At 37.6% G+C, this 24,981-nt stretch overlaps 1 protein-coding gene across 7 annotated transcripts in view; it reads left to right on the top strand.

Moving 5' to 3' along the window:
* TBC1D1 (TBC1 domain family member 1) overlaps positions 1-24,981 on the top strand; it is a 98,551-nt gene that overhangs the window by 36,434 nt on the left and 37,136 nt on the right. For all 7 annotated transcript variants that reach the window (XM_077782801.1, XM_077782799.1, XM_077782800.1 and 4 more), the window contains 8 exons: positions 11,069-11,602; positions 14,650-14,739; positions 15,743-15,847; positions 16,460-16,592; positions 17,997-18,088; positions 19,670-19,780; positions 22,591-22,719; positions 24,694-24,780. In XM_077782801.1, coding sequence (XP_077638927.1) covers positions 11,069-11,602; positions 14,650-14,739; positions 15,743-15,847; positions 16,460-16,592; positions 17,997-18,088; positions 19,670-19,780; positions 22,591-22,719; positions 24,694-24,780 — 1,281 coding nt within the window. The remainder of the gene's footprint in view (positions 1-11,068; positions 11,603-14,649; positions 14,740-15,742; positions 15,848-16,459; positions 16,593-17,996; positions 18,089-19,669; positions 19,781-22,590; positions 22,720-24,693; positions 24,781-24,981) is intronic.

Below are 24,981 nucleotides of genomic sequence, written 5' to 3' on the forward strand. Positions count from 1 at the left end.
AATCCCCTCCCTTTTCTGGCTGGTGATGCTGTGCCTGATGCACCCAGGACAGGGTTGTCCCTCCTGGCTGCCAGGGCACTGCTGGCTCACGTTCAGCTTGCCATCAGCCAGGACCCCCAGGTCCCTTTCCATGGCACTGCTTTCCAGCATCTCATTCCCCAGTCTGTCTGTACATCCAGGGTTGCCCCATTCCAGGTGCAGAATCTGGCACCAGCCCTTGTTGAAATTCTATATTTCGTGATTGCCCAGTCTGCTAGTTTATCAAAGTCGCTCTGCAGGGCCTCCCTGCCTTTAAGAGAGTCACAGTCCCAGTTTTCCATCATCTGCAAACTTGCTTAGTATCCATTTCTTAAAGTAAAATATTTCTGAAAAGCATGGTTTTCTTGCTGAGAAGCAAGAGGAAGCTTCAGGCACCTTTACCCTGTTTCAGTGGACAAGAGCATAGCAACAGGATTTCTGCTGCCTCTCTTCCCTTGTGCTTTCAAGTTCCCAAAAAGCCAGGCCAGTATTCCTGGATCAGCTAGCCAGGTGCATGACAGCTGCAGTTCTTAGGCTGGATGAAATCCCCTGTAGGTTGCATCTAGGTTACTAAGTGCCATACAGCAACATGCTGTTCGAGGAGGGGCTGCTGGTGCTGAGAATAGGTTCTATACCTCACTCTGGGAAGTGGGGAAGTGGTTTTTATTTTGAATTGGCCCTAATTTGTTGCTGTGAACCAAATATCTGTTTGCAGTGAAATGTATCCCACAATGAAGATTTAGTTCTGTTTAAATGGGTGACAGTTCTGGTGTTTTCAGGCATCCTCATAATGTAGTCTGTTACGCAAGAAGTGGAATGGGAAAATCCACTCTCAAACACATTCCTGGTTCAAAATAAAAAAGTGAAGTAATCACACCAGATTATACTTGAGAGTCCAATTAGGGAAACTGGACAAACAGCATACACATGGCTTTGGCTGTGTGGACACACTGTGGCACAGTGGATGGCCCTGATGGAGGAAGTAGGGGCCCATCAGGGAATTTTTGTTTTATTGGAATGTTGACCTTTTGGCTAGTGCTTAGTGAAAATACCAGGCCTGAAGAGGTTATCTGGAATTTCTGTGCCCTAGACTTCTGTCTGTTACTAACTGAAGAACTGTGAAGAGAGTATAAAAATGTTAGGTGCCTTCCATTCTCAGGGCACTGTGTATGTAAGCACACATGTTGATGGTCACATTTTAAAACCAAACCAAACATAATTCTGGAGTATCTGGAAGCTTCTTTCCAACTCAGGAAGTTGTTAGCTTTGGACGTGTGAATGTTTCTCTTTATACCTTTGCAGCACTATCACTGTCATCAAAAGCATGGGTTTTTTTCCGGGGAAAACCTTTGATATGCAGCTACCAAACAGGATTTTCAGGTACAGATACTCTGTGAAATTGCAGGTTTGGGGAAAACAGGCTGCTTATGCATAGTTCCACAGGCACACTTCCTGCTACTGAAAATGGCAAAGCTAAGCTAAAGTAAACAGCTCCTTTCTTTTTCAGTGAGCCATTTTAGGGGATTTATACATTTATTTCAAGGAGTTATGTAGCTAAATATCTTACTTTTACCAGATCTTAACAGTTGCCTCTGCATATTTACTGAACTATTGGTCTGCTGCTGTAGTACCAAGGAGGTGAGCTCGCTGAAGCCGTTGTCATGGAAATTTGGATGGTTGGCACTAAATGTTTCATGCTGGTTTTGTTTCTGTGGAGCTTTTTATAGCTTCTAATCTCCTCAAATGCAAGTCATGGAAAAGAAAATTTGTAGAAGTGCTTTGGAGTTCTAGTCACTTATGTACAAGGGGCCTATCTTTAAAACTGTTGTTACTTACGCAGAACCAGTAATGTGTTTTGGCATTTCAGATTTAGGTATGTCCCACTGGAATATAACCTACAGAGTTTATCATTCTGTGAAAACAACATTTCTGCTTGACATACAGTCATTGAAGGCTGACCTTTTAGACTAAAGCATATTTTTTGTATGCAAACAGTTCATGTAGCTGATATGGGTTTGTTTATGAAATGTGGAATCATATAAAAATTATTTATTGTAGCTTGTTATAATTCCATCAGTATTTTTTTCTTCTGTTTTTTTTTTTTTTTTTTTTTTCTGTGTTGGCAGAGAAGGATGAAAACTGGTGAACTAACTGCTTTTTTGAGTGAAAGTCAGAGTAGTTTTCATGGGATGTTTAGTCATTACTTTCCCATCCTGCTCTCCTGGGAGTTGACCTGAGGCAGCTGAAATCTGTTACTATATGACAGAGTAGCAAATGTGCTCATCTACAAGCAAATCAGAATTTTGTACCAATCAGGCAGAATGCTGGAAAAAGCTGATCATCTTCTTCACTCCACTTCCCCTGGGGCCTTTGTAAGTTTAATGTTCAAGTAAGATTCTTCCAGTTAAAAACATCATCTGTCCCTGTGCCTCCCACCAGCAGCCCTAGGAAGAAGGGCTGTGTGGCTGTCTGCTTCCTCTGGAAGTCTGTCAACTCTGTTGTCAGAGTAAGAGATGGTGTTTTACTCTGCTGCAGATAAAACTTACACATCATATCAACCAAAAGCATTCACAGGTGGACTTCCCCCCACTACCTTCCTTTATGAAAATGTCAAAATAAATTTTGAGGGGAGGGAGATTTTGACACACATTTGGGTCAGCTGTCAAAAAGGTTATATCAGAAATAACCTTAGTTGTAGTGAGGATACACATGGAGTTTTTCTCCTTTCTTGTTTGGAGTTGGATATTGATAAAAAGGACAGAAGAATTTCAGGCTTTTAAAAAATTTGTTAAGAAATTATATTCACTTCTGTCTGTGTTGCTAACCCCTATTTTGCCAGTTGTATCAATTTTGATGTCTGCCAGAAGCCCAAGAGCAAAGGAGACCAGGAGAGAGCCTGTATCCTATTGTACGAATGAAATTTAATCTGATTAATAACGTAAAAAAAAAGAAGTTACTACCTATTTTCCTGTTTTAAGTCCTGATATTGCCTTTCAGTTATAAAAGACAAATTCTCTGCCCTGCCTCAAAAAAAGACAAAGAAAAAAACAAAATAGAAAAGAAACTTGTACTGAAAGCTTTAAAATGTCATTGCTGTCTTTTCCCATTTATAGCTATTTAAGAATAGGCTTCCATTTCCCACCCCATAGCCTTCAGCAAAGTCCCAAACCTGTCTCAACCCTGTGAAGGGAGCTGCTTGCAGTTCTGTTTTGCACCTCTCCCCCCAAAAAAAAAAGGATTTAACCTCTCTTGGTGATGAATGAGCACAGATATTTCTAGGTATTGCTTTACAACAGGTATTGCCTCATTGTTCAGTAATCACCTTGTAAAACGTGAGCCAGGAACCCTGTAGGTATGACCAGCAACTAGACTAGAAATGCTGTTTTTATTTGTGAAATTGTGTGAAAAGAAACCTTTGAAACAAAAGATGGAAAAAATACATCTGAAGATGTTAATGGCTTATTAGAAATATATTTTAATTTATTCCACAGTTGTTCCATTTAAGTTTATGGTACTGAATGGAGGAGCTGATTAAGCTGTGCAAGATGAAAAGAAATGGTTTTTATTGTAAGGACAGTAAAGACTGGGCAAGTATGAATTCGTGAACACCATGCAATAAGCCCACCAGGTATATGGCAGAGTATACCTGTATTCTTCCCAAAAGCACAATTTGTAGGAGGAGTCTCTTCAGAACCGGTCAGGTGCTGTTGCATCTGGAGGTATTCTAAAGACACATGGAGACTTTGCCAACTGCAGTTTGCTTTTGGGTCATGTATTTTCATGGGGAAGGGTCTGAAAATAAGAAGCAATCTAGGACATGCCAGTTTATTTGTGGAGAACAGCCAGCATTTTTGTATTTTGACTTCAAATAAGGTATGTCTTAAAAGCATGTGTAAGAAACCCTTTGAGTGTATCAGCAACATGATGCATCTCTCTTGGGGAGAAAGCACCATCACAAAACAGAACAGCCCAACTTCATTAGAGTACCAAGTACACTTAAGTTCTGTTTCTGAGCTCGTTTACAATACTCTATGAACAGATTCTGCAAATACTGATTTGGGGTGGCTTTTTTTTTCAAAAGCAAAGAAAATCTTTTTGTGCCTCTTTAAATTACATGGAGTGCTCTCAAACTCATGTGATTTTGCAAAAAGTGTACTCTTTTCTGTCTGGCTGAGGAATCATGAGGCATGTTCTCGAGCTGAGATTTGCCTGTAATATTAAAAGGAATGCAATACTGTGAAAGTGGCATACAGTACCCATAATATCAATCTGCAGTACTTTAACAATCTTCTGGAGCTAGCACTTGATGTGTGTGGAAAGTCTAGTCCCCTTTAGCTCTTCATGATAATGTCTAAACTGTAAAGAGTCTGTGTTGGCTACGTGGAGCTCTGCTCTTCAGCTTACTGTGTCAGTCATCTCAGACGATGCTAATGGCATTCATCCACTCATCCAGGTCAAAAAGAACTAGATTTAAACAGAGAGCTCTCTTCTGCCCAATATCCTTTGAATTTTAGTGCAGATTCATCAGCTTCTTAAATGCATCCCTGCAAAATTTGAGTCTTAGCCTTATCACCCTCACTTATCCCTTTCTCTGTGTAATGCCCATTCAGACCTTACTAAGGAAACCATGCCCACAAGTAAACATATATGACTGTTCTTCCTTTCACAGGCCCATGCTGATATTCAGCTGTTGAACTCTCCCTTATTAAGTCTGAAACAACACCTTTGTCTTGCCTTTGTAGGTTTCACAGCCCTTCCTAAACAGCACACCTGCACTGTGTTAGTCCTGCTGCCTGTTCCCCTGGCTACCCCTCCCAGCCCTCTGGTTGTGCTCTGACTTGTTCTCATTTTCGAAGGACATTCATGAGTTCCCTGGATAAGTGAGACACCCAGTGCATCTTATGTGCTATAGAGATAAATGTGCTGGACCACTGTGTGTGGCTGGTGAAGCTGCCAAGAGTGACACAGTTTATAGCTGTTTTATGAACAGTGAGGATACAGCAGCAAAATTTTGGTTCATATGTGTTGAGAAGTGAAGTAATGGAGTGAAGGTGACTGGTCTCTCTGTGCACCTGCTAATCGGAAGTCCTTAGGGAGCTGTTGGTAAGAATGTCTCTTTAGTCCTACCCCTGGTGCATTTGCTGTGCACAGAAAAACTTGACAGGAGCTTGCAAGGACAGTCATCAGCCAGGGACTGGAAGAGCTCTGAACTTTGTTGGTCCCTGAATTAAATCTGGGTCTGAAAGTGGTTTTGTGGGAGGACTAAAAATCAAATAAAATCTGTTTATTAAGAGTCAGTGGGTAAAAATGTTTTAAAACAAGAATTGAAGCTAATGACTGGAAAAAGTCAGGGAGGTGAAGAAGACTGTAGACCAGTCTCTAAACAAGATAACAGAAGAAGAAAAAGTCCTGTGAAGACACTTGAGATAAGACCTGAATATAATAAACTTTTCACTGAAATAGAAATGAACTGCAAAGTTTGTAACTCTTTTCTACCTCAAATTTCTGCTAATGTCAAAAGTAAGAAAATTTTGTCTTGGTATTCCTGTGTGGAACTTAGCTGTATGTGGCCCCCAGCAGCTCATCAATCTTTGAAGTTGTATCTAACTTGGACGTTTGCCTTGCTTTATGTGGGAGACTGCATCATCAGAGGTCACTTCCAAATTAAGTCATTCTGTGATTTTGTAAGGAGAAATTCTGCAGTATCTCAGTTTAAAAGAAGAGTATCTATAAACTATATTAATTAAAATGCTTTTGGTTTTAAAATGCCAATCTTTAAAATCTGTGAGTGGAGAACAGTGAGAAGTCAGTGACCACTACTGCAGTTTAAGGAGTGGTAAGGACAGGAAATGCTGATTTGCATTGATTTCTGGACAGCTATTTTGCCACCAGTATGCTGAAAACAGACCAGCTACTTTTTATTACATATGAAACTACTGAAATAGAAACTTTCATGTAGTCTTCTAAAAAAATGCAAGTAAAATACTGTGCTGTATTACCTTTTATCTCTGTTGTATGCTTTAAAAAATATTTTAATTTCTTCATTCTACTACTTTTACAAATATTCCGTGATTGTGAATAACTTACAGGTGACAAAATATTGCTATCATTGTCTTGATACAACTAGATAGCTTTTCCCACGATATAGCTTCTCCCATAAATAGCTATGTACCCTATCTTTTCTGTAGCAATACTCTCTACTAAAATCAAGAAGGAAAGATACTAACAGTGAACAGTATTAGACTTCTTGACATATTTTATTTAGCCTGCTCTATTGATCAGGAAAAAAAGCAAGTAAAAGCACTTTAAAATAATTCAGATGTCCTCTCTTCCTTGAGTAAGCTAGCAAAATTCAATCAAAACATCTACTTGTTTCAAGAGTTTTGTGAAAGATTTTCAAGGCTTTGTTCTAGCTGGGGTGGTGTGAGACCTTCTGCGGTTCAGCCTAAGAGTCTGACCCTAATGTTTTTCTGTCTCCAGCAATTTCTGGAGTCTGTTGCATAAGACCAGTTCCTGTCAGCACAGGTCTGGTGCAGGTTAAAGAAAACCCCCCACGTCCTTGAAATTGTTAAGCTGGTATTTGAGCCTTATGCAGAGACTGGTAGGTATAAACAGGTAGATTTGTACTGCAGGTATAAACACTGCATAGCATCTAGAATAATAAATTATCCCATTTTTTTTATTTTTTTTCACCTAGTCCTCGTAGCTGATGTGTTAGCAGTTCTTTTTCTGTAGCACATTTTGCTTTTTTAGCTACTATGTATAAAAGGAACAAATATTTTTTTTCCGGCTGGTCTTACTTACCAAAAGTCAGCTGTTGCATTCAGCTGTTACTCCTTTTATTAAAATAGTTTCTAACTTTTCCTTACATCTACTGACAGGATAAAGACCTTGACCTCTTACATGCTTGTATGTAAACTTGCTAGTTTCAAGGGGTAAAAATGCAACTGCAATTTATATGAGGGGGAAGAGCTGTTCTTTGTTCTTCAGATGCAGCAAACCCATGCATACTTTAGAATTACTGCCTTTTGTCATTTTTTTTGGTGCATGGCATAGAAGCTGTAGCTATTTGTCTTGTTAACTGAGTAGCATGCACTAGGAAGTCCTAGGTGTTGGTTTTTATTTTGCTTGAATACCCACAAGCCAAGTCACAAGAATACTCAGCATTTCAGTTCCCTGCTTTGTCTCTGCAAAGTAAACATTCTCATAATAGCAGAAATAATGTGGTCCGCTTAAAAAAAACCCACAAGTCCAGTGTTATTTTTAATGGTTATAGATACATTATCTTTTTCTGTATCTAGTTCAGACACTCTAAACACAACCTTTTCCCTAGTACATTGCATTTGTGTCTTCTTTTCAGCAGGCTTGTTTGGCCTGAAGTGATAAGAAGGTAATGCTCTGTGTTTGTTAAATGTCATTGTTGCTTACACTGATGCATAGTTTTGTGGGTTTAGGGAAATAATTTTAGGTCAGCAGTAGTGGCTTTTCTGATTACAGAAATAATCTTTATCCACTAATTATGTATTTATATTAAGAAACAAGTCTGAAAACACTTAAGAATAGAAGTATGCTAGAAAAGAGGACTTGCATGGCAGGAAGAAATCCTGTGTGCAAGTGTTCTCCCACTGTTATAGCAAGTTCAGATTAGTAGGCACAATGACCAATAGCTATGTATAAAAGCAGTTGGTACCTATCTCACCAAGGTGAGAGAGAGTGGCCCCTCAGGAGGTCATCTAGTTCAGCCCCCTGCTCAGAGCTGGGTCACCTAGAGCAGGCTGCTCAGCCCATGTCCAGTCAGAGTTTGCATATCCACAAGGTTGGAGACTCTGCAACCTCTCTGGGCAACCTATGCCAGCTTGTGACCCTTTTGTAATTAAACAAAAAAGATATTCTTCTTATGTTCAGAAAGAGCACACAACTCCAAGCAACATTAACTTAATTCAGGAGCAACTTCATCCTTGTTGCTTTTTGATGCAAATTGAAGAGTCATAAAACCTGATTCTCTTTACATTCTAATTATTTTTTGGAGGTTTGCAAGAGATGTGATTACTGTTCACCCAGTGGCATGCTGCTTAATCTGGAAATGTCCCAGCTGTGGTTAATAAACATTTGCCAAGATAAAGCCTACATCTTTATCCTAATAACCTGAAATAATTAAATGTATTTTTAACAACTGTTTACTTCGTGTTTATTTACTAAGTATCCAGGTCTGTTTACTTGGAGAGCCAGTGTCAGAGGATACAGATGGCAAGTGGATTGTTCATTTTCCATACTTGCATAAAAAGTCTGGAGGGGTACAGGTAGATAACAAGAGCACAAATCTTGATCAGGCAAAGAGCAGTTCCAGGGAAATAAGTATTTTGGAATTTTTTTTTCATTCATCATGGATCTTGTCTTTACTAATGAAAATACGTAAATGTTTAACATATATAAGCATCACAGGAAAGTGAGGCGATGATCTGTTGCTTCTGCTGCTGCTACATCAATTGCCTAATCATAAGTAATAAAATTTTACTAGCAGGCTGAAATTTTTTTTAGGTCTGTAAGTGAGAACAGAAGAGTCTATGTTTTTTAGTTAGTATAGCACAGAAGCCAGCTGTTACTTATCAATGACATGATTCAAGCCCTAGCATGTGTGAAAATAAATAAATAAATACTCCCCTTGATTTTTCATCAACATGCCTGCTTGGTCTCCTCAGACACAAAGTTTATTAACTACTGCAGTCTTTCCTTGTGATGTAGTGTCTTTCCCTAAGCACTGTCTGTATATAAAGTGTAACCACTGTTGAATAGCTATTTTGTCAATGTCCAAGGTGTTAGCAAAAAACTTTGAAGAAGTCACATTCAGTAACGGCATATATTGGCTGGATCCTTAATGCCTTGTCAGGGCTTTAGGTCAGCTGTAATACTTGCAGCACCTGCACTGCTGGAAACTGTCCTTATAGTCACTGACATGTGTAGCTGGAGGAGCTTTAGTGTGGTTGAGATAGTGGTCCTCTTTTGAGAGCAGATGTTCCTGACTTTACCAAAGCAAGCAGAGTTCAGAAAATGCCTCTGTCCTTTGCTGCTGCCTCTGCAGCCTCAGCAAAAGTGGAGGTGGGATTGCTGGTCTCTGCAGCTCAGCAGTAAAATTGCCTATTGCTGGTGAGTTCAGACACTGCCGAAGAGTAAAACATGTTTATGAAAAATTGCTAAAGCAGTTGCTCCTTCAAATGTGCATAGAATTAAATTTTATGTTTTACTGTAATTCTGATATGTTATGCCACTCAGAATTGTTTCTTTGAAGGAGTGTTGAGTAAATAAAACTGAAGAAGACCTTAAGCTCACTGTAGAGCAAATGCATATTGTTTGAGGTACTAAAGATTTGTTCTACCCTTAATGTTGTTCTTGCATATGATTAAGAAGCTCAGCACAAACCTAATTGAGCCCAAGGCTTTCTGACTGGTTTGGGACATATCAGAGAATGGACTTAAAAATTCCTGACCCTGCTTTTCTTGCCCATTCTTCGCTATTGTCTTTGCTGAATGATTAGCTGATGACTTAAGCCTTGTGCTGAAGGGTGAAGTAATGCTTCCTGAGTTCCTGTTTTGTAATGTGTTACTTACTGTTTTAAATCCACTAGCAATATGTTTGTGAATATTGATCTATATATCTACCTGCCTACCTGCCTATCTATCCATATCTTTATCTTTGTTTCCTTGTCTAGAAAAGGAATCCTGTTGAGGTCTTTATGAGCACCCAGAATATTAATTCAATTTTCACGGTTCAAATTTTTTTTCCCTCAAAGTCCTTTACTGTTTCCTCAGTTAGTTTATGCACATTACTGCATTATAATTAAGCAGTAGATAGCCATAAAAATGTCTGCAAAAAACAGAGGCCGGGTATCCAAATTATTCTCTAGGTTTTGGGATGCCTTTTCTCATAGTGAAGGTGGTTCTTCTGGGCTGCTATTTTAGTCTGCTGCTCCCAGACTTTTTTCTGTTCTGTGTGCAACCAAATACTTGTAAGTAAAGCGAGTTCCAGTTGATGCTTGACAGGGGACATTTGTTTTGTCAGGAAATTAACACACTTTGCATGGATTTTTCTCAAAGTAACTTTGGTAAATGAAACTGGCAGAATTAGTAGTTGTAATCATAGATGGTGGCCTGACATTTTTATTACTGCAGGAGCAGCACAGACTGCAGAAGAACCTTAATCTCCTAGGTCAGTCAAAGCAGTGTGATGTAACCATGCACTGGCCTCACAGCAGCTTAACAGAGAGCATATGCATATCGCTTCCATCTAACCATATCAGCAACTGAGACCGTTTGCTGCCACTCAGAATGTGTCACATGGCAGTTTGGGTTCTAATTACAACATCTGTGATCTGTAGCAGACTGCTTTCTTATACAGATGCCCTGCAAGTCATACTGTATGTGAGGTAATACTAGTTAAGTGTGTCATCTAGGATAGTAAAATAAAAATTAACATCTAAAATAATGAATATAGTTATTTTAGAATACAGCCACTTACATTTTTTTAAAAAATCCCACAAAACTGCCATAACAATGTAATATGCTCTTACGAAGGGGAAAGCAAATTTGCAAGAGACTCATTAACATACGTGACATGAGTGTTTGAGTACGAGAAGGGAGTGAAAATAACAGATTAAATAACTTTACCAATTAATTAGTCCATGTCTTCTTGTGTGCTTTTTGAAGTAACTCTCTCTTTCATTTTGAGTTGGAATTTGTCATGTTATAAAGGTTGCTTCAGTAGCAAAAGTTTTACTGAAGATGAAGAGCATTGCAAGGGACAAAGTTCTTTTGATAAAGTGTTGATGGTGGTGAACTCCAGGCAAGGAGACAAATGAGAAAATCCTCTTCTCTGTATTTAGCTGTTATAATGTGTCTCTTGAATAAATGCAAGATCATTTCAACTGGTCTTTTATTTTTGAAACTAAATCAAAGTATCCTTCCAGGAAAATCACAAAAGGGAGCCTCTTAATTTTGTGATTGGTTTGTCATAAAGTACCAGATGCTAATGTGTATTTTTTTTCCCCCTCTTGTAGGTGCCTGAGATTATAAGCTCTATTCGACAAGCTGGAAAAATTGCCCGACAAGAAGAGTTTCAGAATAATCTCTCAGATGTTGAAGATCCTTTTGCCAAAAAGTTTGAGGTGCTCTTCTGTGGACGAGTAACAGTAGCACATAAAAATGCACCTCCAGCACTCATAGATGAATGCATTGAGAAATTTAATCGTGCAAGTTGTACAAAAAATTCAGATTTCAACTCATCATCCCAACAACATGAAACTGCCAGTAACTTTGGAGGTTTCTCTTTCAGCAGCAAATTGCGGTCTGTATTCCAGCCCTTGGTCAATGAACAGGAGGAAAAAAGGCCAATTAGGAAATCTTTTTCTCAACCTGGACTTCGTTCATTTGCTTTTAAGAAGGATTTCCAAGAGGGAAGCCTTAGGAGTAACAGCTTTGTCAGGTCTTTTGAAGAAGATGCAATTTCACTGAACCTAAAAAGTCAACTCATCTACGGACACAGTGTTGTGCAGCCAACTGACATTGCGGAAAACCGGACTATGTTGTTTACGGTAAAGCAAGATTTGCAGCTTCTGGTGGCATTTTCACTTCTTGGAGCTTGGAGTGGCAGACACCAAAGCAGATGTTCTGACAGATGGCAGTTACTTTTTTGATAACTTAATTGCAATTACCAGAGCTTAACTTAAATGTGCCTGTTTCTCTGGAGAGCATTACTTGTTAGTGCAAATTGGTTTACATGTTCTAAATAAGTTTATGTTAAATAGTTTAAAACAGCACTGCCTGAAACCTTGGGCTTATAAAGAAAACTTTTAGAAAGTTACTGCAAGTTAGTAGGTAGTTGTGCAGTTGCAGAATGGTATGTACACTTACACTAGTTAGTAACAGCAGAAATAAATTTCCAGGGGAATGACTTATCTGTAGCTAGAACAGAAAGAGCAAACCATGACTGAGAGCTAGTAGACTTTGTCCCATGATAAACAGTGTAATTGATGAAGGTGCTCCTGCTGCCAACATGTTTGTGTAATGATGGAGTAGTAGTGTAACAGCTTCCTATGCTATCCACTCGTGCCTCCACTCCTGCCCTGATTTGGTGTGGCTAGCAATGCCCTTGCCTTGACAGGTGAGCAGCAAAACTATTTTCTAAGAACTGAGAAGCAAGTAAGGAATGTGGTATTTGCTCCTCTTACAGTCCTCATGATACATAAGCTATGCAACATATTTTACTTAGTTTGTGTCTTCTGAGCATGATACAAACCTGGAGCTGATACTGCAAAGACTGACTCTCCTAAGGTCATCTTGGATCCATCAGCTGCTGCTGGAGCTGAGCATTCTTAAGGCCAGTAATGGAGTGGCATGCGTGCAATTATATCAGGTTTTTTAAAGCAGGGAAAGAGAATCCTTAAGGAGAATTGCCACTGTGTTATATCTGTAAAAAGCATGCAGAAAATGTTGTAGTCAGCTATACCTGAATTAATGCTTGTGTTTGGTTGTGGCATCAAACAGTGAGTGCAAGAAGGTGGAAGGATGTTTCTTCCCTAGAAAAAGAAACCCATGTTCACCTCCTTCCCCTGAACATGTATTTCACATAGAAAATATAGGTACACTTTGTAATAATAATGCCTAATTTTAAAAAAATCCTGACTCCATTATTGATTCATGGCACATATTTTAGAAATAGAGAGATTATAGTTGGGCTGGGTAGGTCCAGATCCTCTTACTCCAGTGTGTGCATTTTTAATTTATAGTAAATAGATGCAACAGTTCTCAAGGACATCTGCAGCTTCACTCTGAATATAATGTCAGTCACCTGCTGGCAGCCACATTTCCGAATCATGAGATGTTGCTGATATGGCTTTGTGTCTTGGGTTGCTTTTTGCCAGGGAAAATATTGTTTAGTATGCACAGCTGTATTCTCTTCCTATTCAACCAGTCCAAATTCAGCTGAATGTAAGGAAGTGAAGTAACTCTAGTTTGTGCCTTCAGTATCCACAGGCAGCAGCTGATGGCAGAGCTGAGTTTGTTGGTTACCTGTCCCTCGTGTTCAGCAGGTTCTGAGTTGGGGAATGCAGGGAGAGTGCTTGGGTCTCATCAGTTTGTGTGTGGCTACATATGGAATGCTTACAAGTGGCTTAGTATCCAGAGGGAAAAAAAAGGTTGGTTTATTCTCAGTTAGTTGCTTAGATTTTGCCCAGGACTGCAGCAAAGGTTAGTTGATGTATGAGGTGTGAAAAATACTCAGATTAATTATCTGGCAGCTCTCCTCACTTGATTCAAACAGTCCTGATTTTCTTATATTCTTCCTGAAGAGCTGCTTTCCTAGACAATTTCTTAGGATCTGGGGGAGGAGGAGGGGGCATTTTTAGGTTTTTCTCCTGGCTGTATATTGAGGGTGAGGAGGAAGAGGTTGATTGGTTTGGGTTTTTACCCCTTGTTCACTTGACTTCAAATGATCACTACTGCCCAAGGGCAAAATGTAGAAGAATTATGTGGGACTGAGCAGTAAGAAGGAGCCTCTTGATGCAGGGAGGGGAAGACAGCAGCAATCAGGAGTAGGTGTTGGAAGGAATAGCCCCACGAACAGAGGCAAGATCAGCCCCAGGGACAATACAAGGAAACCAGGAGGCATCTGGGGAAAACCATTGTGACTGATTGATGTGAAAGAAGAGGTGGAAGGTGAATGCACAGGACCATTTGTAGACATACACAGGTGGCACATCTGACTTGATCTATTCACACACGAGATTCATCCCTTCCCACTTCCTTTAGAAATACATTTACATTGGTGCTACTGATGTTTTTATGTGCATCTTCTGGGATTTGGTACTGATTGGAGCAGGTTTCTCCAAATCATGCTCATGAGTGAATCCAAATTCCACCTGTATTCCTAAAACCTGATATGAGACTTGTTTTTAGCAGTCTCTAACATGCTAGAAAATATGAGGAATTTAAATTTTTCTATTACTATCTTACAAAGATGTTGCCAGAAGCTGAAAAAATGAAAACAATAGTTTCACCTTAAAAATGCCTCTTTCCCATCAATGCTTAACATAATCTTTTGCCTGTACAAATGGCCTACAGATTAAATTACATTAGAAAATATACTCTAGTAAATTCATTTGTATAGTTAAGTGCTTTAAATTAAAAGTTATGTGTGGCATAAATAAATAAATAAAACTCAAAAAAATTATTAGGTAGAATACAGGAAGAGGCACATGCTTGGATTTAAATTTTAAAGCAGTCTCATTAGGTAGCTTCTGTGACTGTGGTACATTCCAAGACTGCAGAAAATAAGAAAAGGGAGTGTGAGTGTATTTCTCTCAGTGCAAAGTAGGTTACTTGTGATACAATATTGCTCTCACCTGTTTAAACATTTTTTTCAGTCTCTTGTCTCGTTAAACCTCAGTGCCATAATGTGCAGGGCTCTCAGTGCCAAATCAGTGATGTTGCAGTATTCTTTCTGGTAGTAATGCGCTAATTGATATAAATACACAAGGAGAAAAAAAATTGAGATCTATATTCAGGAAACATTTTTATAGTGGGTCAAAAGGGAGCGTAATGTTACTTTTCAGCATCTTGAAATTTATTTTGTTCTTTTTAGATTGGCCAGTCTGAAGTTTACCTTATCAGTCCTGACACAAAAAAAGTTGCAATTGAGAAAAGCTTTAAAGAAATATCCTTTTGTTCTCAGGTAAGATTGTAATGTATTCTTTTTCTATTTTTTTATTGTTTAAATATTCTCTAATTGTGAGTGCTCATGTAATCCTCTCTCCTTGCACTCCACATGAAGTCTCTCAACAGTAGTTTCAGTGATTGCTATTGGAAAGCTGCTAATTAATCAGTAATTTTATAAGACCATTCCTTTTCCATGCTTTGCATTGTGATTTCTGAGATAAAGACTCTCTTCTGCGTGCAGTGGATGAATAATACTAGCTAGAAGGAGCACACTGGTCAGGAGCACACTCTTGTTTGAGATTGCAGTGAGAATGATTCACGGTTGTGCAAATCATGGTATCTCTGAGCCATATTTTTCAAGAAGTGAGAATGAAAGGAGAAAAATTATATGTAAGAGTTATCTGAAAAATGCTTTAAAAATACATTTTTTTTAAAGAATATAAGTTGCATGTGTTTAAATAAGGACAGTTCTCTGACATATAGAGGTGATGCATATGTGATGCACTGTAGGCACGCATGTGTCAGAGACCCCTCATTCACTAATCCCTGTTCCTTGTGCCACAGAGTTTGCTCTGTCCTTCTGCCTGAGTTTTTTTGTTTGTTTGTTTGTTGTGTAGGTTTTGTTTTCCATAAATTACTTTGGTTTTCAATTTGATAATAATAGCTTTCATCACTAAACATACAGGCACGTATTCTAAAAATTTCAGAGTAAAATACATTTTGAATAGAATTTATTAATCTTTGGGTCTGCTATATGGGTCTTTTATACTTCATCCATTAAAAAAAAACAAAAACAAAAAACAAAACTATGTCTGACTTAATTGAAACTCAAAATATTTGTGCAGTATTAGGTTCTATAATAGGACAGAATTGTAATGGCCAGATGTCTTTAATGTAGCTGTAACAAAGATAAGTGACCTATATGTAATGCTATTTTGTTCTTTTCTTCCTGAAAGAAATACAGGTACAAAACATTGAAAATAGGTATGACTGTTTCATTGCTGTTGTTTCTTTGCTAGGGAATTAGACATGTGGATCACTTTGGGTTCATCTGCAGAGAGTCTTCAGAAAATGGAGGCTTCCACTTTGTTTGCTATGTCTTTCAGTGTACAGATGAAGCACTGGTAAGTGAAAGAAAATAATAGCCAAATAGAATGTTAGGCCTTAAAACTCTTCTATTGTTCTATGCTCTATATTTTACTGAATGTCCTCCAATCCTATTCAACTCAGAAATGCATTTCAAAAATGTTACTAATACAGCAGTCTGCAAGAGACCTTTTCATTTGTTTTGAGGGCAGAAGTTAAAATCCTCTTTAAAATCCACTAAATCTTCATTTCACAAACTCAGACTTTATGCCTCATTTTGGGGGTGAGTTTCTCTTAGAACACCTGTTCTGAAAATCAGGACTACACTCCAGTGGTCTAAGTAAGACAGGTGCATCACAACTGCAGTAAGCTTTTTGATCGTAGACAAGAAAGGGGTTGGAGATAGAGGGTATGATATTTCATTAGACCACAATAATAAGATTGGGTGGCCTGGAAGAGACAAGAGTTCATGATGAGTTTTATTGTGCTTGTGTGTTTGTGCACAGAACCAACATAGCAACAGTTTGTCTTCTTAATCATAAGCACATTCCCTAGCAAGGGGCAGTATCATTCTAAAAGACTGTTGTGCTTGTGTTAAGGAAAATAGTGGAGGAGTGAAAATTTCTTCCTTTGCATGCTGTTCTTTTCAGGTTGATGAAATCATGATGACATTGAAACAGGCTTTCACCGTGGCTGCTGTGCAGCAGACTTCCAAGGCACAGCCCCAGCTCTGTGAAGGGTGTCCTATGCAAAGTTTGCATAAACTCTGTGAAAAGATAGAAGGTGAGGTTTAAAGAATTTTCTGGTTGAATATTTTTTCTGGCAGTTTCATTTGTGGGGGACAGTATGTAAAATCCTAAGGAAATTAATGCTTTAAAAGAGCTTGGGACTTGGGGTGGAAAGTTGAGAGCCAGTACTTTTATTCAGAGAACTGTAGTGCTAGGTTTTCTGTAAAGTAATAAGAATTTTCTAACAAGAGTTAAGTTCCTTTATTGTGTTTTAGTTGAAAACTGTTTGCAAGTGTAAACATTAGTGAGTTGCAGCTTGTTTGGTTCTTTCAGCCCTATAAATGCAGAAGACTGTAGATAAGGAACCTCTGAAGGATAGGTGCCACAATAGCTATGGCCTGCTGTCCTATTGAGTCCACTTAGAAACTGGCATTATGCTATCACCAAGCAGGAACTGAGCAGTATGCTTTTTATATGTGTGTTTGTGGTGTTGATCTCTGCTCCTTCGTGAAAATGCAGAAATTAGAATTGTAGTTGTTGCCCAGGAACAGACATTCAAGTAATAAAAAAACCTCTTTACTTTTCAGCAAATTTCACTGTTAGATTTTTGTTCATTTAAGTGATGTTTGGGATAAATAAAGGGCAACAGCAGCTTGTCAGATCATGTGGCAGTGGCTTGTTGGACTAAAACTTGCCTAGTGTTAATTTGATGAAACTGGAGAATTCCAAAAACTACTGTCGCTCTTTTTTGACTAGCTGTGATTTCTGGGAAGTTTCTTAAAGGCAAATGCTCCTTCAGTCATGCTGTCTTGTTAACTGCATCATCTGCTTCAGAAGCACATATTCCATGATCAGAAACTGAAGTGCACAATACTGTTGATCATTTGCTGTTTTTCCACAGAAAATAGAGGAAAGGAATTTAATCCCTGATGAGAACAGAAAAAATAATCTGAATGAAAGGGTAGTCTGCTTTAGCCTGTCAATAAATGTTTTCTTCAAAAGGCAAAGTAAGACTTTCAACAACAAGCAATAAATTTACTCATTTTCAGAAGGGCCCACAGCATAGAAATTGGAGAAAATGAAAGAGAATTATATTTATACCATAAACAGTATCCAAGCTGCACTGCACAAAACACCAACAAAATAGCCTGCTAAAATGCAGTAGATTGTGAGTTTATTTTATCTTGTGTGATAATGGAATCTTCAGCTAAGAGTATAATCCTGGTCTGTGCTCAGTAAATCTCCTCATCGCAGAGTTCATGTCCCTCATTTTAAAGACATGAGTTTAGCAGTAGCTTTAAATTAACCTAGAGTTCTTTCTAATGCCCTCTTATGAAATCATGGAATGGGCCAGCTCAAATAATTAACAAGCTTTGGGATAAATTGTGAGCATACTTATGTGATGGATTAATTCTGAAAAATTTGACTCTAATTTGTTCATTTTTGTTCCTCTTGGTAGGTTTGCACCCTTCTAAGACTAAACTGGAACTACAAAAGCATCTAACCACACTAAATAACCAGGAACAGGCCGCTGTTTTTGAAGAGGTTCAGGTAAGCCTTATTTCCTACAAGACTTTAAAGCAGTTGGTGTTTTTTGCTAACATCTGTGTAAAACACAGAGGTTATTTTCATTTTTTGTGAATCATTCATTATTTTCACTTAATAGACTGTTAGCCAGCTAGTCTTTTAATTTCAGTTGTTTTTCCAGAGACTTGCCTTTTGATTAAAATTACTGTTTTACTCATTTTTCTTCTCCTAATACTCCTTGCTTACCATGGAGATGTTGCCTTCTCACTGCATAAAACTGAACATATTTTTTATGAGTGAAGGCAATAACATCGACTGTGAGGGTATTCAAACTGTTACTTGGACCAAAACAAATTTCTGTAATACTCTCAGATGAGAAAATTTCTTGCCTAAAATTCATCCTAGATCTTAATTCTTGTCAAACTAGCTAAAGAAGTTAAATTTTCTATCTTATTAATTAAATCTATTTTAGGAAAGAGGAAGGCATAGCTGTATTTAAAACAGATGATGTGCATTGTAAGAAATTCACCAGGATTGAAACGCTGTTGAAGTCAGACTTTTTAAAGAGTAATGTTTCCTTCCCCTTTGAGTCATTTCAGTCTCTTTGTGTGTTTCCATGTGGTAGTTTATCACTCAATACCAAATTTGGAAGTTACTCTGTGGAACCAATTCCATGAGCTGAGTGATTTCTTAGTGTAGGGCAGCTAGCAGCACTGTTGCCTTTTAGTGTTCTGCACACAGTCTAAAGCTTCCAGTAGTCACAGGAAACTGTTAATTGGTTCTGGTGAGGGTCTGCAAACCATTAACTTGGTAAAACTAAGGGTAAAGTACAAATCTCCTGCCCATCTTTCTCAGCTAACTTTTTCAGTTGGAATGTGACAGTCTTGCAGATCCATGTGTTGTTACCACGATTTGCATTTTTAGGTAACTGTCTTCCTGTGGTATTTCTATTAATCTAATGTGCTACCTTGGCATTAATTCATACTGTGTCCTCTGCATTATATCAATAGGCTTAAGGCAGCATATGTTTTTCAAAAGTTAAGTTTCTGGGATTAAATTCTTTAATAAATTGTTTTAAAATCTTCTCTTACAATCATTGAGGTCAAAATAGAATGCAGCACAGATAAATAGGTTCATCTTGTGCACTACTTTATAAAAAACCTATGTCATTTCCCAAAAAACGAGATGTCTATTTCCCCAGAAACTAAATTTCTAGGAGCAGTGTTGTGAATCCTATCTCTAGGACAGTACTCCATGTGTGCTACAAACTCAGAACTACAGTAGTTCAGTTTTCTTTATATCGAAAGAAAATTGGCAAAATATTTTTAAAGCCTTTATTTGCTTGTGGCAGTTTGATATCTGTACAGATGTCCTCTGTCTTAGGTGTAAATTCTGTCATGCATGAAGTGAGTTCAAATGTTTTTGTGGCTGTATTGGTGCTTTGCCTGGGACACTGGTGTCCTCTGGTGGACTGGAGTAGTAGCATTAACAGATTAAACTTGTTCTACATTGACGATCTATTGCAGTGACAAATGAAAAGTGCAAAGATTTGCAAACTGTTACACAAATGTATAATTACTGTGTTTCTTATGTTTTCAACTACAGAAATTAAGACCACGAAATGAGCAGAAAGAGAATGAGCTGGTTATCTCTCTTTTGAGAAACATGTATGAAGAAAAACAGAAGGACCATGTTCATGTTGGAGAAGCAAAACAGGTAAATAATCATTCAATTTTAGTTCATATAAAGAGAAGCCAGGAAAAAAATTTCAATTTGAATTTCATATCTTTTCAAAGGCAAATTTCCATCACTTGCAATTTGAAACTTCAATGTGTGAGCAGTGGTGAATACTGGGTTTGCTTATGGTTCATAAACTATTGCCATGTGCCAAAACAGGTATCTCCAATTTTGAGGTCCCTGGTACAGCCTGATTTCAGGCCTAGGAGACAGAGGTGCAAACAAGGCAGACTGCTAAATCATTTATTTGTTCTCACTTCAATGAAAATTGAGTATATGTGAGAGAATGTACAATGAATTTGTGATTGCTCTCCACTGATCTGTGGCATTTGCCATTTCACTGTTACTATTGAGTCAGTGTAATGACAGCACATTGGATTTGTTCATTGATAAAGCCTATTACATTTACTCAGGACTGGAAGTTATTTCTTGTGTGCAAACAACCATTTGAAATGGCCTTAAGATGAGGAGGATTACTGAAGAAACAGCAGCAGACTCTTTCCCATGTCCAAAGAGATGAGCTATCTTTTATCCTCTATCAGGTTCCATCAGTGCTGTTTAACTGGCTATTTATACAGCACAGTTAATGTTTTCCCAAAAGAGTTAGTGATTTAAAAAAGGATTCCATCCATCCATTCTCGGGAAACTTTCAGTTACAAATATTTAGACCCTTTTAAAAGTCATGACTGTCCCTCTACTGTTGGTTGGTAATTCCACTGTGATGATTGCTGTCAGTCATTTGTGATATAAACTAGCAAATTAATGTATGGAGAATAATTAGACCTGTGAAGAAATTAGAAAAGTAGCAGCAAATCTTCCTTTACTGTATTTTCACTTTGTTAATCTCTTCTCCTTTTATGGCTTACTAACTAATTATTGATTTCCCTGAGTAAAGAGAAAGAAAAAAGCATATTTCACTCTCTGATTTATTGTCTTGGGCATCTCACCTGAAATATGCTTTTAAGAAAAAAGCATTTCAGTTGTGGGATAAGAGGAAGAAAACATTGCCTGAAGTCCTCTGTCATCATACCTGAAATATTTTTATTTGGTGTAATGCTAGCTGATGGTCAGTCACAAACAGCTTGGAAATAGGGATATACAAAATGAGATAAGATCTTAGGATGTCTTCAATGATTTGAAAATTTATAAGGCTTGCTGTGATCTGTTTGCTCAGTTCCTGAAACCAAATTGGTTAATATGACACTTCCAAAGATGCCAGTGTTCTAAGAAGAGAACTGACTTCCCCATAGTCTATCATTTATCTCAGTATAACATTTTATATTTACTCTGATAATTTATCTCCAGGCCTGTGTAATAGCAGATAGCTTTGAACACATACTCTTCTTTGTCTCACCAATCATTAACCCATGATACCCTGATGTCCCTGTTCCCTTCTGTTCTGCATATTCACTTTCATGCTTCTCACTGCCTTTTAAAAAGATACATTTAAATCAGGAGAAAAAGATAAATACGATATTAGTACATGGATCTTGTTTAACAAAAACACTTCAAAATAAGTGTGTTTTTATAAGAATGTAATAGCAAGCAGCATCTGATTTACTTTTGGAGAATAAAATGAGGCACAAAAGGCAAAGATCACAGGCTGAGATAAGAACAATTTACTGGAAACAGAAACGAGGTAAGAAAATGACCAGTAATAGCAACAATATTAGTCACAGAGGGTATAAGAAAAGAAATTACTCACAGAGAATCCACCCCACAATGATGGACAGTACTGGAAGGCTCCCTTCTGACACATTTTTTTGACTGGAAGGAGCCCCTTCTCTCTGAAGAGAGACCCCCTACCTCCAGCAATGACAGATGGTATAAAATATCCTTAAGATCCTGGCCATGCCCCCTCCTGGCTACTACAAAAATTAACCTTGGGCTGGCATAACGAGGAGAGGAGTTACAAAGAAAATACAGGAGGCTGTAAAGTTGTCATACTGGAAATAGGATGTTTTAAAATTACATCTAGGTAGGACAATTTTGTGATGGTCATGATATGTCATTCAGCTGCCCACTACTAGTAATTGCACAGATCAAGCATTCAGATCTCTTAATCTAGGGACAATTAGAGAGGGTTATGGTGCCTGTGAGCTTCAAGATGAACCTCCCAAAACAGCATTGAAAACTGAGCTCTGGTTTCTACTGCAGATATTTGGTTTGGATGGTAATATTTGTGTCATAGTATTATTTTTATGTTTGCTACATTAGTATTCACCAGCACTAAAAATGGACTGAAATATTTATTTAAGAAACAAAACTCTCAACTGACTGTTAGCTTTAAGGTGAAAATGTTTCTGCTGGTGAAATATATAGATGAGTTAGATTGTTACACATATTCCTGGCCATTAGAAAGACCCATTTGACTATAATGGAGAAAGTTGAGAGTTTCTGTTAATGATGAGATTTTGATACATTTTTTTCATTGAAGAAAAGGAAATCCATGAGTAATCTCTAATCTGTTACACTTAAATATTTAGAAATTGTACAATTCTACACTGGCATAAATGAAAATTTGTCAGTAGAGCCGTAAATCCATATTAAAATGGCAATTCTTCTGAAGCATGCTAGTTCACTCAGCAGGTTTCCTGTAAGTGATTTCTTGTCCTTATTTTTGGATAGTTTGTTAAACTTCAGTACAAGTATCACTAGAGCAGAAGGCATGACAAACTGAGCATACCAAGAAAAACTATTGAAGCAGGTTACAGAAGTCTTCAAATGGCTCACTGAGATTTTCTCCATGCTGTTGAGTATTTTGCATTTCTGTTTTTAAACACTTTCAGGCTTCACAACCTTCTGCTGAGAATGCTGTAAATGAAGTGTCCAGCAGTGCTCCAAGATTCAGATTAGACATGTTAAAGAACAAAGCAAAAAGGTCTCTTACAGAATCTTTTGAAAGTATTTTATCACGTGTAAGTATCTTCATGTTTATTGTCTTTGAACATAATGTCATTGCTTTATTTGATAGAAAAGTCTTATTTGTTAGCATCCCAGGCCTTAGCCCAAAGGTTATTAAAGTCACAGTGACAAAAATATTTGAGTGTACATTCTAGAAGACAAAAAAAGCAGGGCTTTGCTAGATGAAGCGAACTAACTCCAAGATCAGAAAGTGTGTATATAGGCATTTTAAAAAATTAATATGAAGTTTAACATGAGTACTAATGAAAAGCAACAATTGGTTTATTTTTCTTTTGGATTTGGAAAATTAAAACAGTAATTATAATTGTTCACTTCCCTGACTAAGCATTTCTAGTGAGATGTGTTTATTAGTGACACAGAACTGATGACTAGTGGCAATCTGAACTTTTAAATTCTGTAGATTATTTGAAGGTAAGGAATGTAAAGAATGGCCCTAAGAACATGAAGGCATCTATGCAATATTACATCTGGTAAAATCCTCTGTAGACAGTGTCTGGAAATACTGATTAGTAGAAAAAACTTGAGCTTCTATGTAATAGTGATTTCTTTCCAACCTAGCTAATTCTATGATTCTGTGGAAATGTTTATCACGAACAGATCGCTGAAATTAGCTACTGAAAGTGAATAGCAGCAGTTTGAAATTACATCAGATGTCAAGTTTTAATCACAATTTAAATCTATGGAGTGTCTTCTCATTCGGATGTACATTATTTTGCACCTCATGAGAAAAGTCTGAGGAAAATAATAGGAGGCTTGGAAGGACTTCTACTTGACAAGGGATTAAAAAAGTCAGACCTTCTCCCTTAAAACAAAAGAGTTGGGACAGAATGCCAAACAACAAATATTCAGGAACAGATATTGGACAGTTACATTGAAGCAATATCTAGTAGAATTTATTAGTTCACAGACAGTCAATTTGTAGTGACAAGACTAGAATTTCGAAGCTTGTTTCAGACATCATATCTAACCCATTCTCTTAAGACAAATGATGGCAAAAGCAAGGTTTTCCTGTTACAAATGTACATGTAGAGATGATTTTTAGTTTTGTATCTCCTCTTGTTACTTCCCAGACAGCATTTCTAGAATTCACCCCTATAAAATCCTACTGCAGCTGTGCTCAGGATATGAAATATAATGTTAGTGTTGGTGTATTAGCTGTAGTACTGTTCTAATTTTTTTCAGTTTGTCCTGATGGAAGCACCTGCCCTTCATGTAAGCATAGCTTACTGGTTGCATTTCCACTGGCATTGCTGTTCTGATGGAAATTCTTGATTTTGATCAGATCTGGAGTCAGAAGTTTTGGCTGAACTAGAGAGATAGTCACTGTTGTGAATACTGACAACATTTTGTATTTTTACCTGGAATAAAACTTCAAAGAGAACATGAGCTTTAACTGCAGAACATTAAAAAATGATATAATTTAAGGTTAGAAATATATAAGTTCCATAATTCTGCTAGCAGATCAGAATTCATCAGATATTTTTTCTTGGTTACACAAAAACAATCAAACACATTATATAAAAACATTGTTCACCAATTCTACAGGAGTATTTATGCTTTCTGATTTATAGGCACTGAATGGTAATACCAGAAATTGTTTTCCTATGTATTAAAATTATATGGGTTTAGTCCTTTGTAAAACACATCCTTTTTATTTCTCTGTATCTTTGTAAGTACCTAATACAGAAGGTGCTTAGAAGGTTCTAGTACATGTGAAATATGTGATTATGTACAAAGCATATCATTGCCCATGAGAATTCCTTAATTCTACAGGATCCTTCAAGTTGAAAGAGACTATCCTGAATGAAGCTTCTGTTTCCCATAGGGGAAAAAGGTATTTTTAGGCATTTCAGGAAATTAAATTTGATACTGTCTGTGAAAATTACAGATTCCAACTGTGCTACCTAAATCTCTTTGGTGTGCCCAGTATATATAACTTTAACTGCTGATGTGCTTTATTTCTACAGGGCAGTAAAGCCAGAGGTCCACTGGACAGGTCTGGTTCTGTGGATTTGGACAGCTCTATGTCCAGTACCTTAAGCAGCACAAATAAAGTAAGTAAAGCCTGGGGTAATTGTACATATTTAGACACTTCAAAAAATATCCCCTGAAACAACCAAGCAAGTATGAAATATGGTCAGATGTGAATTGTTTCCAGTTGCTTTCAAGCTTTTCATTCTAATCCCTGTGTTATAAAACAGAGAAGCGCCTTGTACTGTATATAACACATATTTTGTATGAATATGTGAAGTGAA

This window comes from Lonchura striata, chromosome 4 (assembly GCF_046129695.1).
Source record: "Lonchura striata isolate bLonStr1 chromosome 4, bLonStr1.mat, whole genome shotgun sequence".
NCBI classification, from domain to species: Eukaryota; Metazoa; Chordata; class Aves; order Passeriformes; family Estrildidae; genus Lonchura; species Lonchura striata.